Source organism: Bufo gargarizans, chromosome 6 (genome assembly GCF_014858855.1).
Source record: "Bufo gargarizans isolate SCDJY-AF-19 chromosome 6, ASM1485885v1, whole genome shotgun sequence".
NCBI lineage: Eukaryota > Metazoa > Chordata > Amphibia > Anura > Bufonidae > Bufo > Bufo gargarizans.
The window spans coordinates 127,228,756-127,247,018 of record NC_058085.1 but is presented as its reverse complement, the minus strand read 5'-3'; the positions used below and the strand labels follow the sequence as shown (position 1 = coordinate 127,247,018).

The 18,263-nt window shown below is 40.1% G+C and overlaps 1 protein-coding gene across 2 annotated transcripts in view; it reads left to right on the top strand.

The window, feature by feature from the left end:
* LOC122942445 (NXPE family member 1-like) overlaps positions 1–10,867 on the top strand; it is a 295,878-nt gene extending 285,011 nt beyond the window's left edge. For both annotated transcript variants that reach the window (XM_044300072.1, XM_044300073.1), the window contains one exon: positions 9,895–10,867. In XM_044300072.1, the coding sequence (XP_044156007.1) occupies positions 9,895–10,430 (536 nt within the window). In that variant the 3' untranslated portion in view covers positions 10,431–10,867. The remainder of the gene's footprint in view (positions 1–9,894) is intronic.
* The last annotated feature ends 7,396 nt before the right edge of the window (positions 10,868–18,263 follow it).

The window sequence follows — 18,263 nt, the reverse complement described above, 5'->3', positions numbered from 1 at the left end:
TTTGGCCAATCTTCCATTTTAATCCATTTTTCCCAGTAACAAAGCAAGTGTTAACAGCCAAACAAAACTCAATATTTATTGCCCTGATTCTTTAGTTTACAGAACCATCCCATATGTGGTCGTAAACAGCTGTACGGGCACACGGCAGGGCGCAGAAGGAAAGGAATGCCATACGGTTTTCGGTAGGCAGATTTTGCTGGACTGTTTTTTTTGACACCATGTCCCATTTGAAACCCCCCTGATGAACCCCTAAAGTAGAAACTCCCAAAAAATGGCCACATTTTAGAAACTATGGGATAGGGTGGCAGTATTGTTGGTACTAGTTTAGGGTACATATGATTTTTGGTTGCTCTATATTATACTTTTTGTGAGGCAAGATAACAAGAAATGGCTGTTTAGCACCGTTTTTATTTTTTGCTATTTACAACATTCATCTGACAGGTTAGATCATGTGATATTTTTATAGACCAGATTGTCACGGATGCGGCGATACCTAATATGTATACTTTTTTTATTTATGTAAGTTTTACACAATAATATAATTTTTGAAACAAAAAAAAAATCATGTTTTAGTGTCTCCATATTTTCTGTTTTTGGGTGATTATCTTAGGTAGGGTCTCATTTTTTGCAGTTGGGGTGCATGTGACTTTTTGATCGCTTGCTATTACACTATTTGTGATGTAAGGTGATAATTTTTATTTATTTAGCACAGTTTTTTTTTTGTTTTTTTTACGGTGTTCATCTGAGGGGTTAGGTCATGTGATATTTTTATAGAGCCGGTTCGATACGAACGCGGCGATACCAAATATGTATACTTTTTTTTTATTTATGTAAGTTTTACACAATAACAGCTTTTTTTTTTTTAAATGATGTTTTAGTGTCTCTATATTCTGAGCCATAGTTTTTTTTTGGGGGGGCGATTGTCTACAGGTAGGGGCTCATTTTTTGCGGGATGAGGTGACGGTTATATTGGTACTATTTTGGTGGGAAAACGCCTTTTTAATCACTTGCTGTTGTACTTTTTGTGATGTAAGGTGACAAAGAAATGGTTTATTTAGCACAGTTTTTATTTTTTATATTTTACGGTGTTCATCTGAGGGTTTAGGTCATGTGATATGTTTATAGAGCCGGTCTATACGGAGGCGGCGATACCTAATATGTATACTTCCCCCCCCCCTATTTTTTACCCATTTTTTTAAACTTTATTTGGGTAAAGTGATGTTTTTTGTTTATTTTTACTTGAAACTTTGAATTTTTGGGGGGGAAAACTTTATTTTTTCAACTTTTTTAACTTTATTTTTTGTCCCACTTTGGGACTTGAACTTTTGGGGGTCTAATCCTTTACAATGCATTCCAATACTTCTGTATTGGAATGCATTGGCTGTATGAGTAATACAGTGTGTATTACTCATACAGCTTCTGTCCTGTGAGATCCAGGGGGATGGATCTCACAGGCTCGTCACCTGAAGGCAGCGCGATGCCTTCCTTAGACATCACGCAGCCTTCCATGCCATCAGGTCCCTCCCACAGCCGCATGGGGACCCGATGGCACCGACTGCCACCGCAGCAACCGCAACGCCACCGTACCGGTACGTCCTGAGTCCTTTAGGACTCGGCAAACATGGCGTACCGGTACGGCCTAAGTCCTTAAGGGGTTAAGCTTCAGTGTTGCATATATTTTGAGCTTTTATTGTGCGTAGTTCATAGTTGCGTTCTTTCTTTTATATGCGTTTTTCTGTGCAACTGTGCTGTGAAGTCATCCTTATATAGGTGAATATTTTCTTTGTGAAAGATAGTGAAATATATTGAGAATATTTAAGAAATATATCTGTTTTTATTCTTATTCAGATAAATTAAATATATATATATATACATATATATATATATATATATATATACAGTACAGACCAAAAGTTTGGACACACCTTCTCATTCAAAGAGTTTTCTTTATTTTCATGACTATGAAAATTGTAGATTCACACTGAAGGCATCAAAACTATGAATTAACACATGTGGAATTATATACATAACAAAAAAGTGTGAAACAACTGAAAATATGTAATATTCTAGGTTCTTCAAAGTAGCCACCTTTTGCTTTGATTACTGCTTTGCACACTCTTGGCATTCTCTTGATGAGCTTCAAGAGGTAGTCACCTGAAATGGTCTTCCAACGGTCTTGAAGGAGTTCCCAGAGATGCTTAGCACTTGTTGGCCCTTTTGCCTTCACTCTGCGATCCAGCTCACCCCAAACCATCTCGATTGGGTTCAGGTCCGGTGACTGTGAAAGCCAGGTCATCTGGTGCAGCACCCCATCACTTTCCTTCATGGTCAAATAGCCCTTACACAGCCTGGAGGTGTGTTTGGGGTCATTGTCCTGTTGAAAAATAAATGATGGTCCAACTAAACGCAAACCGGATGGAATAGCATGCCGCTGCAAGATGCTGTGGTAGCCATGCTGGTTCAGTATGCCTTCAATTTTGAATAAATCCCCAACAGTGTCACCAGCAAAGCACCCCCACACCATCACACCTCCTCCTCCATGCTTCACGGTGGGAACCAGGCATGTAGAGTCCATCCGTTCACCTTTTCTGCGTCGCACAAAGACACGGTGGTTGGAACCAAAGATCTAAAATTTGGACTCATCAGACCAAAGCACAGATTTCCACTAATGTCTAATGTCCATTCCTTGTGTTCTTTAGCCCAAACAAGTCTCTTCTGCTTGTTGCCTGTCCTTAGCAGTGGTTTCCTAGCAGATATTCTACCATGAAGGCCTGATTCACACAGTCTCCTCTTAAGAGTTGTTCTAGAGATGTGTCTGCTGCTAGAACTCTGTGTGGCATTGACCTGGTCTCTAATCTGAGCTGCTGTTAACCTGCGATTTCTGAGGCTGGTGACTCAGATGAACTTATCCTCCGCAGCAGAGGTGACTCTTGGTCTTCCTTTCCTGGGGGCGGTCCGCATGTGAGACAGTTTCTTTGTAGCGCTTGATGGCTTTTGTGACTGCACTTGTGGACACTTTCAAAGTTTTCCCAATTTTTCAGACTGACTGACCTTCATTTCTGAAAGTAATGATGGCCACTCGTTTTTCTTTACTTAGCTGCTTTTTTCTTTCCATGATACAAATTCTAACAGTCTATTCAGTAGGACTATCAGCTGTGTATCCACCTGGCTTCTCCACAACGCAACTGATGGTCCCAATCTCATTTATAAGGCAAGAAATCCCACTTATTAAACCTGACAGGGCACACCTGTGAAGTGAAAACCATTTCAGGTGACTACCTCTTGAAGCTCATCAAGAGAATGCCAAGAGTGTGCAAAGCAGTAATCAAAGCAAAAGGTGGCTACTTTGAAGAACCTAGAATATGACATATTTTCAGCTGTTTCACACTTTTTGTTATGTGTATAATTCCACATGTGTTAATTCATAGTTTTGATGCCTTGAATGAGGTGTGTCCAAACATCTGGTCTCTACTGTGTATATATATATATATATATATATATATATATATGTATATATCAAACATATACAGTTGTGTTCAAAATAATAGCAGTGTGTTTAAAAAAAAGAGAAAGTGAATAAAGCTCAAAATCCTTCTAATAGCTTTTATTTCCATACACACAAATGCATTGGGAAGACTACACATTCTATTCCAAATCAAAACATGAAGAAAATATATCAAATTTGTGTTGTTCCTCTAAAACAAATTGAAGAAAAGTGAATATTAGACTGTTCAAAAAATAGCAGTGTTTGTATTCTTCTGTACAAACTCAAACATTTACTATATAAACTAAAAAATTTTTGAAGATTTTGCTTTCCTTTTTTGAATCTCTTACGGTAACTAATATTTAGTTGTATAACCACTGTTTCTGAGAACTGCTGTATATTTGTGTTGCATGGAGTCAACCAACTTCTGGCACCTGTGAACAGGTATTCCAGCCCAGGATAATTGGACTACATTCCACAGTTCTTCTCTATTTCTTGGGTTTTGCCTCAAACTTCATTTTTTATGTCACCCCACAAGTTTTCTATTGGATTAAGATCCGGGGATTGGGCTGGCCACTCCATAACGTCAATCTTGTTGGTCTGGAACCAAGATGTTGCACGTTTACTGGTGTGTTTGGGGTCATTGCATTGTTGGAACACCCATTTTAAGGGCATTTCCTCTTCCGCATTAGGCAGCATTACCTCTTCAAGTATTCTGATGTATTCAAACTGATCCATGATCCCTGGTATGCGATAAATAGGTCCAACAACGTAGTATGAGAAACATCCCCATATCATGATGTCTTCACAGTGTACTGTGGCTTGAATTCAGTGTTTGGGGGTCATCTGACAAACTGTCTCCGGCCATTAGACCCAAAAATAACAATCTTACTTTCATCAGTCCACAAAATGTCTCTTTAGGCCAGTCAATGTGCTCTTTGGCAAATTGTAACCTCTTCAGCACATGTGTTTTTTTTCAACAGTGGGACTTTGCGGGGGCTTCTTGCAGATAGCTTGACTTCACATAGGCGTCTTCTAATTGTAACAGTACTCACAGATAACTTTAGACCTTCTTTGATCTTCCTGGAGCTGATTGTTGGCTGAGTCCTTGCCATTTTGGCTATTCTTCTATCCATTTGAATGGTAGTTTTTCGCTTTCTTCCACGTCTTTCAGGTTTTGATTGCCATTTTAAAGTATTTGCGATCATTTTAGCTGAGCAGCCTATCACTTTCTGCACTTATTTATTATATGTTTTCCCCTCTCCAATCAACTTTTTAATCAAAGTATGCTGTTTTTCTGAACAATGTCTGGAACGACCTATTTTCCGCAGAATTTCGGAGAGAAATGCACAGTAACCAGCATGTACAACATTTGCTGCCTTCCTTCCTTAAATAAGGGCAATAATTGCCACCTGTTTTTCAAAGAATGAATGACATCACTCATTAAACTCCACACTGCTATTATTTTAAACATGCTCCTTTCAATTAGTGATTCAATTACAGAGAATCACCAGCATGCACGTCATGACTGTTGGGTCTGTTCGATTTTGATTAGTGTACTACACCTGCTAGTAAATTATTTGCCATGTAGAAATATCATTTCTACCAAAAACAGTGATTGATCAGGTTAGTGATGTCTGACTGCTATTATTTTGAACACAACTGTATATAAAAACATAATGAAAAAAATGTTCCTAAAAAGCGCAAGTGCCCTTTTACTAATACTCTATTCTGTTCTTCTTTATACTCGGGTGTATATTTTATATATATTGTAAATGTTCTATACTAGAAGATTGGGGATGGGGGCCTTCTGCCAAGGGGAGATCTGAGTACTGGTAAACAGTCTGACGCCGATCTACAGTCGGCCAGGGGCATCCATCCTATTTCTACAGGAAGCCTAATAATTCAAGCTCAGCATTGAGGCCTTTAGGTAAGAGTGTGTTAAATTCAAAGATGTATCTTGATTCTAGGCGGGACATTTTCATAATGTTGTTTCCTCCCCTCCAATGTTTCTCCACTCTCTCAATTGCTGCAAAAAATATGCCCTTTGGGTCTTGATTGTGTGATATCTTAAAATGTTTTGACAATGAATGTTTTTCATATCCGTTCCTAATGTTGTTAATGTGCTTTGATATTCTTTTCTTGAGGGTCCTTTTGGTTCTTCCTATATACAGTATTGTTTTTTGCATGGGAACTGTATGATGTAGATAATGTTAGTGGTGTTGCAAGTGACAGTCTCTTATTTCATATCTGAAAGTTAGTTGTTGAGCAGATTTTTTCTATTTTGCTTGGAACAAGAGCCACCTTACAATTGCAGCATCTATCGCATCTGTATAACTCTTTTAGTCCGAACCAACCATTTATTGAGTGTTCCTGTTTTTTATGCCTTGGTTTAATGGAAGGTGCGATCTTCAGTCCTAAATTTGGAGCTTTAGTGTATACTATCTCTAGATTAGTGGTAAGAAATGTACCTATCAATTTATCTTTTAAAATGTGATGCCAATGCCTTTTAATGATCTGTTTTACTATTTTATATTGGGTATTAAATGGTAATATGATACATGGAATGTCATCTTTCCCTGTATTTTCATTCATGTTGCAATTTTCCATATTTAAAAAAGAATGCCTCTCTAGGTTTCTTACTTTTGCTAGAGAAGCTTCTATATTAGTTATAGGATACTCTTTTGCAATAAATTGTTCTTTCATTAGTTTAGCCTCGCATTTAAATCTCTCATCATTCGTGCAATTTCGTTTTAATCGTCGGAATTGACCAGCTGGCATGTTAAGAAGCCATCTAAGAAGATGGTAACTCGAGTAAAGGATATAACTATTCCTTGCTGTTGGTTTTTGGTAGGTACAACAGATCAATTTGTTGTTATCTATCTTGATTTGTAAATCTAAGGAATCTGATATCTGCTTATAGTGTACACGAAAGATAGATTAATTGAGTTATTAATTTCCTCAAGGAATAACTGTAATTCTGCCTCACTTTTCTGCCATATAAAAAATGATATTGTCAACATATCTATGCCATAGCACCAGGTCCGTCCCCAGTCTAGGACTGATATAGTGTTCCTCCCATTGGGACATGAATACATTTGCATAACTGGGGGTGAACCTGGTGCCCATGGCAGTACTTCTCGTCTGGAGGAAAAATTCTGACTCAAATCAGAAATAGTTGTGCGTCAGAATGTATTCTACTCCCTCTGCCAAATTTTTAATTTGTACTGTATAGAAAACTTGACTTTTTTCTAATTGTCTTTTCATGGAATTTATTCCCTGTTCATCTCAATTATTGTGTTTTTAACCACAGGTTGAAGTAATCTATCTATATATTGTGATAAATTAGACGTTAGGGACCTGATGCCTGAGATGATTGGATGTCCAGTTGGGTTATCTAAACTTTTATGTACCTTCGGCAAGCAATAAAATACTGGTAGTCTTAATTGCGTGTTTGAAATAAATTTGGCTTCTTCTGAAATGCTATTATTTTCTACACCTTTTTGACAATATTTAAAAAAAAGTATTTAGTGGGGTCTTTGGTCATTTTTTTATATGTAGTTTGGTCTAACAGTTGTTTCCTGCATTCTTGGTTGTATTTCTCTATGTCTAGAATTACAATAGCGCCTCTCTTATCGGCTGGTCGAATGATAATATTACTTTGTGTTTGCAGTTGTTTTATTGCCTGATTCTCTTGGCTTGAAAGATTGTTCCTTATATTGGCATTTTTTATTTATCTTATATCAGTTTTCAATGCATTTGCGGAAAGTGGCAATCCCTTGACTTATTTCTTGCCTAGGAAATTTCATAGTTTTTGTTTTAAATCAGTGTGTACATATTTTTCATCATTTTTTGGAGCACATAGTAATAGGGTTTTTAAAAAAAACATTTTTCCAAACATAGTTTTCACATTTTTTTATCACTATATAGGTATCAAATTTGTTCATTTTAGTGGTGGGAGCAATTTTTTATCCTTTTTTAAAAAGTTTAATTTGGGCCTCTGTTAATGTACAAAAATTGATTATTGAATCTTTAGCATTCTCCGTGTTTATCGTCTGTTGTAATTTATTTGTTTTCCGTTGTCCTCTCCGAATCTTTCTCTTCCTCTGTCCTGGGTGTATTTCTTGTGATGTTGTTTCTGTGGTATCTCTGTGTGTAATTGGGCCTCGAGTATCGGTCTAAATTTTGTGCTTGTGGGGACTTGTGATAATAGTGATTCCTGTGATCCAAATCTTGATTGGCATTTCTGTTCCCTAAGTTTTATTGGTGTGGAATTGGTGAAGGTGAGCGGTGTGCTCGATTTGGCGATTGTCGTGGTGTCTGTCGGTTGCGTGTTTTGTGATGCGCTGTTGTTCTGTCTAAAAAATGTTCACTTACACAATGTAAGTGTTTCAAATCTATTAGTGACTGGAACATTGAATCTTCATTGTGTGGTGAGATCATCTATTTCTCCTATTTGTATAGTGTTCTCACATACATGTTGAGATTGATTCTTATGTTCTTTCTTTGATTGTGTATTTTCTAAATTGTTTTTGAATTTTTTTATTTTCTTCTCCATAATTTCCCATTGTAATTTGTCTAAACTTTTACAAAGTCTGTCCTGCCAGATATTAAATTCTTCATTTTTTGGAAGTTTTTCTATCGTTTCTTTTATGTGATTTTATTTTGTCAGTTGTTTCATCCAAAATTTGTGTCCTTTTAATGATCAATTGGATCAATGCCATAGATTGAATCATCAGGAAGGATTCCCATTTTTTTTATTAAAATCTGTATCACAGAGACCTTGTGCTGGAATTTTGGATAAACTCAAACCTTTTGGGATTCTGCCATTTTCAATAGTTTATGTAAAAGTGTTTCTAATTCTCTGATGAAGGAGTCAGACTCGGACTCCGAAACACATCTGGTGAACTAACATTGCACCCGCATGTCTTACCCTGGGAGGAATATTGCCTAACTACACCGTTTGAAGTGCTTCACTTCCCAGCGTCTGCTTTCATGGGTCGCAACCACATTAAACAGATCTGCAGTCCGCACATGAAAGTTCCATTACCACGTGGGATGTCAACAGTGCCACTACCACATGGGACGCCAACAGTGAGGTTTAAACGGAGGATCGGCTTCATACAAAACAGCAAACTGTAAAGATGACGGGAAAGGTAACCGCAGTCAGTATACAAATGCCACGTGGGACGCCACAGTAGGCACTAGTACCTGACTGCCAACTTACTATTTATACAATTCACAATAAGATATGCAGTGGAATATATATCTCAATGAACTGGGCATATGAACAATAGTATATTCTATATGAACTGGGCATATGAATAATTTTCCAAACATCAGACTGCAAACCAGCTAAAGAGCTATATATTACAGTGTGAACAGCACAAGACAAGCAGCTTAAAGAGGACCTTTCACCGATTATGACAATGTGAACTAAGTATACAGACATATAGAGCGGCGCCCGGGGATCTCACTGCACTTACTATTATCCCTGGGTGCCGCTCCATTCTCCTGCTATGCCCTTCTGGTATCTTCTCTCACTAAGTTATAGTAGGCGGAGATTTCAGTCACTAAGTTATGGAAGGCGGAGTCTGCCCTTGTCCTGTTGTAGCGCTGGCCAATCGCATTGCAGAGCTCACAGCCTGGGAGAAAATAACCTCCCAGGCTGTGAGCTCTGCGCTGCGATTTGCCAGTGCTACAGCAGAACAAGGGCAGACTCCGCCTACCATAACTTTGTGACCGAAGATACCGGAGGGCATAGCAGGAGAACGGAGCGGCGCCCAGGGATAATAGTAAGTGCAGTGAGATCCCCGGGCGCCGCTCTATGTCTGTATACTTAGTTCACATTGTCATAATCGGTGAAAGGTCCTCTTTAAACAGGAGTTGCTTGATTTATTACACTGTTGTGTCGTATGCTGCTGAATTACTGGGAGTGATTTAATACATTTCATTGTTGCAACACAGTATCACAAATAACATTGGCAATTGCGGCTCCTATTAGGTGGAAATAAAAAGATTATTTGCTGCTACCTTTATACCATTATACCTTTATTACCATGTGGGACTATTGATTGATCATCTTTGCTATTTACCTATATAGGTCTAGAGTATGAATGTTACCACTCCTATTCATTTTAGAAGATGTTAACATTTCTATGTGCATTTTAGGGGTTATTTTACTGCATTTTGCGTTATTTTATTTTATACATTAAAGGTCCGTTATTAAATTTCGCCTCTCCAAGTGTCACCAGGTGCAGAGAGCCTGTCTATATATCAGTTATTTATATATTTTATGACAGGGTGAGTCAGATAGACATAGAGACATGATAGTGGACAGGTGAGCCACCTCAGGTTCGCACTATATGTAATATAATTTTAATTAATATAAACTTTTTCTTCTCTGGCAGAATTCAAGAACTTTAATCTCTACCGTGCTGGTCTACCTTCAAAACATTTTGCAGCACATGATAAAAGGAATACACTGCTGTTCTTTAAGAAGCATAGTCACCCCTTTGTTGCATCACATTTCTATGTCACTAAAGATGACTTTTACATGAGTGATGAAATTGATCACTTAGAAGGAGGTCCACACCATGTGCTCGTCCTCTCAATTGGGCAACACTTCAGGCCCTTCCCAATTCAGCTCTTCATCAGGAGAGTTTTCAATGTGCACAGAGCTGTGGAAAGACTCTTCATAAGGAGTCCAGATACAAAGGTCATCATCAAAGCTGAGAACACCCGAGAAATCCGGGATGCAGAGAGATTGAGTGACTTTCACGGCTACATCCAATACCTGATTGTAAAGGAAGTCTTCAAAGATCTTCCGGTTGCTACAGTTGATGCATGGGATATGACAATTGCCTTCAATACAGATAACGTCCATCCACCGGTGACTGTAGTCAGGAACCAGATATACATGTTCTTGTCATATATTTGTTCTTAACATATTTAAAGGGCATCTGTCTATGAAACTGGGTGACCTGTTACATGTGCACTTGGCAACATAAGGCATCTGTGTTGGTAGGAGCAATGGGGGTGTTACTGATACACCTAAAGGCTTCATTTTCTCTGTAACAGCCGCGCTCTCTGCACTTTGACAGGGCCAGGCGTGATCACGTTTACACTACTTGACCCTGTAAATCAAAGTGCACAGGGCATGACAGTTATGGAGAGAGTAGAACCTCTAGGTGTAACAGCAATGCCCCCATGGCTCCTAGAGGCTCATTGCATATATAAAACATTTATACAGAGGTAATAGTGGCTCTCCCAGATTACTTCCTGGAGTGGTGCTCTTGTCTAAAGTGGTTCACCTAACCACTGATAAAGGTCTAAATGATAAAATAAGAAAGTTGACAGGCACTCTATATCTGATTTTAAAAGATATTTATTGTTGGATCTTATACAGAATTTTTATTTATTTAATAATGATTTTAAAAACCATTTGGAGTGGTGTTTTTAAAAGAATTAGTATATGGGAGTGTGGGGGGCTTAATGTTGGTGTTATCACCCAATAGTGTGGTAAAGATGTGATGGAAAGTGATGCGGGTCTTGGGGGTATCGGGAGAAAAAATCTAGGGATGGTCGTGGAGGTGAAAAAAAGTGTGGTATATACGTATAGAATAAAAAGGTCCAATAGTGTCCAAGGAGTAGGTGTCTGAAAGAAAAAGGTTTAATTTTGTCTAGGAATGTCCAAAAATTATATATACATGTCCAAAATTAGAAATGTCCAGTAATATATATAGGAATATCTTTGGACATTCCTATATATATTGCTGGACATTTCTAATTTTGGACATATATATATATATAATTTTTGGACATTCCTAGACAAAATTAAACCTTTTTCTTTCGGACACCTACTCCTTGGACACTATTGGACCTTTTTATTCTATACGTATATACCACACTTTTTTTCACCTCCACGACCATCCCTAGATTTTTTCTCCCGATACCCCCAAGACCCACATCACTTTCCATCACATCTTTACCACACTATTGGGTGATAACACCAACATTAAGCCCCCCCACACTCCCATACACTAATTATTTTAAAACACCACTACAAATGGTTTTTAAAATCATTATTAAATAAATAAAAATTCTGTATAAGATCCAACAATAAATATCTTTTAAAATCAGAGTGCCTGTCAACTTTCTTATTTTATCATATATAAAACATTATTTGTGGGGTAAAATTGAACACATTTTTTTTTGCCAAGGTTTTATGGGTTTTGATATTATGACGTTGACTGTGCTAAAAATAACATCATGTCCTTATTACGGCAAAACCAATGCTGATTACGGCAATACAAAATTTGTATACTTTTTTTTATTTTGTTTTATTACTTTTAAACAATAAAAAGCACATTTTTTGACCGCTATAACTTTTTTATATTAAGTCTACAGAGTTGTATGAGGGCTTGTTCTTGCTGGACAACCTGTAGTTTTCATTGGTACCATTTTTGGGGTATGTACAACTGTTATTCAATTTTTTTGGCGGGACAAAGTGACTAAAAATTGCGAATTTATATATATTTTTTTTCCATTACGGCATTCACTGTGCAGGAAAAATATTTTAACAGTTCAGACAGTTATGAACGTGGCAATACCTGTTATGTTTATTTTTTTATTGTTTACATTTTTACAATGAGCTTATAACACAAACTATGCATTGGTCATTGTCAGGTAGAAGAAAATGGTACCAAAAAGTTCCACAAAATATACAATTATGATTGGATACCTTAAAACGTAACTTTTATTCTAATAACAAATTAAATCCCTAAGTGCCTATGATAAACTCTACTCGCTGCACCATTGGTAACTGGGAACTAAGGATATTGGAGAGACTAATACTGGGTCTCTAGCAACTAGTCTCTCCCTACAATGAATACACCTTAAAGTGGCAGTCGCACTATCCACACTAATATCTAGCAGCTGCCCGTGGACACCTAGTAAGCCCTCCCTGTCCCTGCACAGCAATGGAGACTGCCCAGCTTCGTCAGACTGTGGTGGAGAGCCCTGTTACCAATAAAGTAATTCTTTATGTCCCTAGTTAACGTCCCAATGCGTTTAGTTGAACATTAGTCCAACTTATCAGGGGACCTGGTAGTAATGATCCCAGTTTCTGAGGCAGTAATGCCGTTGCTGGGCTGTGCTAATAATTGCACAGACCCAAAATCGCCTCTTCCCGCTGGGTCAAAATATACACACAATTCGGATACACAAGGGAACGTGGGTCCCAATATAATGATCCATTCGATTAGATAAGCGTCAATATTTATCTTAGCCCCCTCGGTCCGCAAGGATGCGGCTGTGTTCTGGCGTGTGGCAGCAACATTGCCACAAATGAAGTAGTGACTTTTAAAGACCGCCGGAAACGCTGGCACGCCTACCCCATCAGTCAGCCGTCTGCCACGTGACCAGGTCATGCATGCAACCCGGTGACGCGAGGAAAAGAGCCAACACACCTACCTCCAAAAATCACATGACCACCACGCAGCCAGAGCATGTGTGAAACCCGATGAAGCGCCGACCACATGACCCGAGGGGAGCAACGCCAGAGAAAGCGTCCCTCCCCTCAGTATCACGTTGACAGAGGCAGGTAGTCATGCGAAGGAGGATGAGGAGGAACTGCAGGATATCAGTGCCCCTCCTCTCCGCTATTTCATAATGGTAATTACTTACTTGATAAAATTAAATTGACTGTGCTTTATTGCAAGTGCAGATAGCGTGCTGTAGGGCAGTTAGAGTGGCAATAGGACAATTAGCAACCCTTCTGTATACATATAAACTGCAGCTAGAAAGCAGAAGGACTATTAAATCCCAGCAGAAAAAAAAAAAAAATCCTCCAGCTGGACACAAATAACCATCAAATCACAGCAAGCCATATCCAATATCCCCTTCGCCAGCTGGTCAGAGGGATAGTGTGATAGGAGGGGCAGGGTCAATCTCTATAGCTATGTGAAGCAGCCAGTTGATGGCTGCTCAATTAAGGCTCAATCACAACAGGCCATATCCAATATCCCCCTCACCGGCTGGCCAGAGGGGTAGTAGGATCGGTGGAGCAGGGTCAAACTCTGACTATATAAAGCAGCCATATGATAGCTGCTCATTGAGGCCCCCAGGTTGTACAGTTTTCAGTTCAAAGATCCACCATGCCTTACGTTGTAAAACTCTTCTGTCCCAGTCCCCCCCTCCTTTTGGGTGCGATACTAATTCAATGCCCATGAACTTTATGCCAGAGGAGGTGCCCCAGTGGTGACCCGCGACATGCTTTGCCAAAGGAGTGTCCCTACTATGTTGCATGTCTCCCACGTGCTCACCCACATACTCAAGACCACATATACACGTGGCTTTGTATATGACACCTCTCGTTCAACAGTTTATACATTGTCTGATGGTATACCGTCTCTGGTGACATTGCTCGTAAATTCACAGCCCTGGGTGACATAATCGCATGCCACACATCCACTGCAGCGGTAGCAGCCCTTTATTTCTGGTAGAATCATAAAAGTGGCTATGTACCAGCTGATCACGCAGGCTACGTCCTTTACGGTATGTAATCTGTGGGGTGCTTGTAATCACATCCTTGATGTCGGTATCTAGCTGTAATATCTCCTAGTGTTTCGAGATCACCTTTTTTTATCTTATTGGCTGCTCCGTCATATGTGGCAGTGAGGCATATTGGGTTGGTGGCTGAGACGGGGGATGCAAGAGTTCTGTTCTATTACTTTTTAGTGCCCTCTGGTAGGCCTTTCTTAAGGTTGCAACAGGATATCCTTTGTCTAGGAACCTTTGCTCCAAGTCCTATGCCTGTAGTTGCCTGTAGTTTGAAATCTGCAATGGACGAGCAATTCTTCCTTATCCTTAAATATTGGCCCACTGGTATCCCCCTCTTTAGTGGCTCAGTGTGGTGACTGTCCCACCTTAGGAGGGAATTTGTCGCTGTAGGTTTTCTATATGTTTTAGTGTAAACCTCACCCCTTGGTCCTTTTGTAATCTCGATATCAAGGAAAGGCAGAGTATTGTCTCCTAATTCAGAAGTGAACCGTAGGCCAAGGTCATTTTGGTTGATCAACTGTAAGAACTCTTTAAAACCACTCTTAGTCTCTCTCCACACCACAAACATGTAATTTATGTACCTTGCCCACATGACGACGTCCACTGTCTGGGGGATAGGTGGATCCCCAAAGACGAGGTTTCTCTCCCACCAGCCCAGGAACAGGTTGGCGTACAATGGGGCACAAGGACTCCCCATCGCCGTGCCCCTGAGCTGGTGATAAAAGACCCCGTCAAACAGAAAGTAATTCTGGGTAAAAGTAAATTCCAGTAAATTAAGTACAAAGCGGTTGTGTGCCCTAAACTGACACCCTCTAGTGTTCAGAAAGTTACCCACTGCCCTAATTCCAAGAGAGTGAGGGATAGAGGAGTAGAGGGCTTCCACATCGAGGGACCCCAATAGTGCCTCTCCTTCAAGGACAACCTCCTCTAAACGTCCGAGCAAATCCCCAGTGTCTCTCAAGTAAAATGGCAGTGTTCTCACGAAGGGTGCCGAAATGGAATCAATGTACACCCCGGCATTTTGGCCCAGGCTATTGATGCCTGATACAATAGGACGGCCCTTTAAGGGGGACGTCCCCTTGTGAACCTTCGGCAAACTATAAAAATTGCTATATTGCTACTGTCGGATGTCTACACTGTATAAAATCAAACTCCTCAGCTGAGATGAGATGCTCAGTCTTAGCTTTCTGTAGGATAACACTCAGTCTTTTTTGCTATGTGGGAGTGGGGTCCTCTTGAAGCCTCTCATATGTGTTTTTTTATCACATCTGTTTATACTGGCCCACATCCAAGATTACCAGGTTCCCCCCTTTGTCGGAGGGTTTAATGACTATACTTTCACCCTGTTCTAGGGAGGATATGGCCTTGAAATCTGCCTTTGTGCAGTTAAACTTACATAGATTGTTTACGAGCCCCTCTAACTCCCGGAAAACACGATTAAGGAAGACATCTATACACGATCGATCACCCAGAGGGAGCATTTTACAGCTCTTTGGTTTAAGCGTCGTAAAGGGACCTTTTCCCTCTTGGGGTGCACTGTCAACTAGATTATATAACAGACGCACATCTTGCAGGATTTCAGGAGGGATACCCAATTCCTTGCTTTCTCGCTTATCAACCTAAGCAAAGTGCTTCCGCCATCGCAATTTTCTCGTGAACAGATTCAAGTCTATGATCCAAATAAAAAGGTTAAATGATGATACTGGCACAAAGGAGAGGCCCTTGCTCAGCACCGCCATTTCAGCCTCTTGTAGAAATCTAGATGATAGATTCAGCATCTGGCTAGATTTGCTGTGGGTGCAGGCGGGGACATTCGATGCGCGGGGTGGGGATCTGGGTGGGTTGCATGTTCGTAAATGGTAGGGGTTTCCTTGTTCTAAAAAACGAGGACCTTTTTCTTCCTGTCCCCCTCGTGAATTTCTACCCCTCTGACGTCCTCTCCCTCTCCCTCCTATTTTTTGAAGACCCCTCTCTTTCCTTTTCACTTTTAGAGAAATCCGTGTCACTCAAAGTTTTTTCAGAGTCTCGTTTCCTCTAAGTCCCACTTCTATCGATACTCGTGTATACCCGATTTTCTCTGAAATCCTGCAAGTCTCGATTGAATTGACGCTGTTTCCATTCTTTAAGGTTATATTGATATTTCTCTAAGGTGTTTTTTAGCTGTATTTCTTTATTCAAGTAGTTAGGCTCTTGTTTAAACTTTTGTGTCTCCTCAATTTGCTCCCTAAGTTTGCTCTCCAAAGTCGCTAGGGTGGCTCTCTCCTCCTCCAGGAGTAGATGCATGAAGCGGAGGGATCTATTCGTAGCTTCCTCCTCCCAGTTACGCGTAAGGGTTGCAATTCTACATCTACTCGCCGGGGTCAATGTAATTCTCAGTCTCTCCGAACAATTTTATGTTTAAGGTAATTTTCAAGGCCCTGGACTTCCCACCAGTAGGAAATTTGGTCCTTATAGGTCTTAGTCACCTCTTTAAATATTACCTTAAAGGAGGGTGCATATTTAGTTAGAGTCAGTGTATTCTCAGAGAATACCTCCTCTGCTTCCGATAGGCGCTGATTTTTGTCAAGACCGGTTGCCAAAAACCCAGTCATGCCCTGTATAAATAGACTAAAGAGCTTATAACACAACCAAACTATGCATTGTTCATTGCCAGGTAGAAGAAAATGGTACCAAAAAGTTCCACAAATTATACTATTATTATTGGCTACCTTAAAACGTAACTTTTATTCTAATAACAAATTAAATCCCTAAATGCTTATGATAAACACCACTCGCTGCGCCATTGGTAACCAGGAGCTAGGGATAGTGGGGAGACTAATAATGGGTCTCTAACAACTAGTCTCTCCCTACAATGGATACACCTTAAAGTGGCAGTCGCACTATCCACACTAATATCTAGCAGCTGCCCGTGGACACCTAGTATGCCCTCCCTGTCCCTGTGCAGCAAAAGAGCCTGCCCAACTTCGTCATACTGTGGTGGAGGGCCCTGTTTCCCTCTGCCTAACCTCTGAGATGCTGCGATCACTATTGACTGTGGCATCTGAGGGGTTTAATGACCCGCCATGTATGGAGCATGTACGTCATTATGCATTTAGGGGTTAACATCCCAGTCAGTAAGGTTGTGGGTGGGACATTTTCTCGTCTTTGAGTATACCATGACTGGGCAGTTTCAGCTGCTTAGTGATATGGCCCGATTGATTAACCAGAGAGCCTATAGTATTGTGTGTTCTGTGGAAGAGCTGGTCTGGCCCTGGTAACAAGGGGTTTTTGGTCGACAGGATTAACGTATGACATAATACAGGGATGTTTTAGGACGCCTTATTTTATCCAATCAGCCTGTGAAGCTGGTGGATTTCTGCCTGCCATTCTGGTTATTAAGTTGTTATTTCGGTGCATGGTCTAGCCTCAGTTATGGGTAAACTTCATCCTAGGTTTGGATGGATTTATGTATTTCTTTATTGATAGCTAGGGCTAAGTCAATGACTGGGCTTCTGGTAATGTTTTATGTCTAAAGGGAAGCTGTCATCAACTTTATGCTGCCCATACTAACGAAAGCATAAAGTAGAGACAGGTGAGTTCATTTCAGCGGTCTGTCATTTATAAGTTAAAAGTAAGGTGTTGCCGAGAACCAACATCACAATCATTGCAGACTGGGCTTAGAAAAGAGTCACGGCCACCTGAGAAGAGTCATGGTTATTCATGAATTCCTGCTCTCCATGCCCAGCTGTTGGTGATTGACAGTCTTCTACCTAGTTTTCTCCCTTTCTCTCAGAGAGAACTGCCAATCGTCAGTAGATGGGCGAGGAGAGCAGGAGATTATGAATAACCATGACTCTTCTCAGGTAGATTTGACTCTTTTCAAGGCCTGAGCTGCAATAATTATGATGGTGGTTCTTGGCAACCACTTACTTTTAGCTTGTGAGTCACAGACCGCTGAAATCAGCATTTCTGTCACTAATTTATGTTGCCCTCAGTGAGGTCAGCATAAAGTTGATGACAGGTTCCCTTTAAATATTTTACAGCTAATAAAGTAGGCCATGGCTGTTTTTGACCTCCACATCTCCAGTGTTAATGATTATTATTTATGGGTTATCTGTTCTAGTATGCTATATAATACCATGAAAACAAAGACTTGCTCAGTGATGCAGCCAAAGAACTTCTCTCCAGAGGTTCACCCCCATGCATCAGGTAACCCTCTAAAGAGCACTCCTCCATG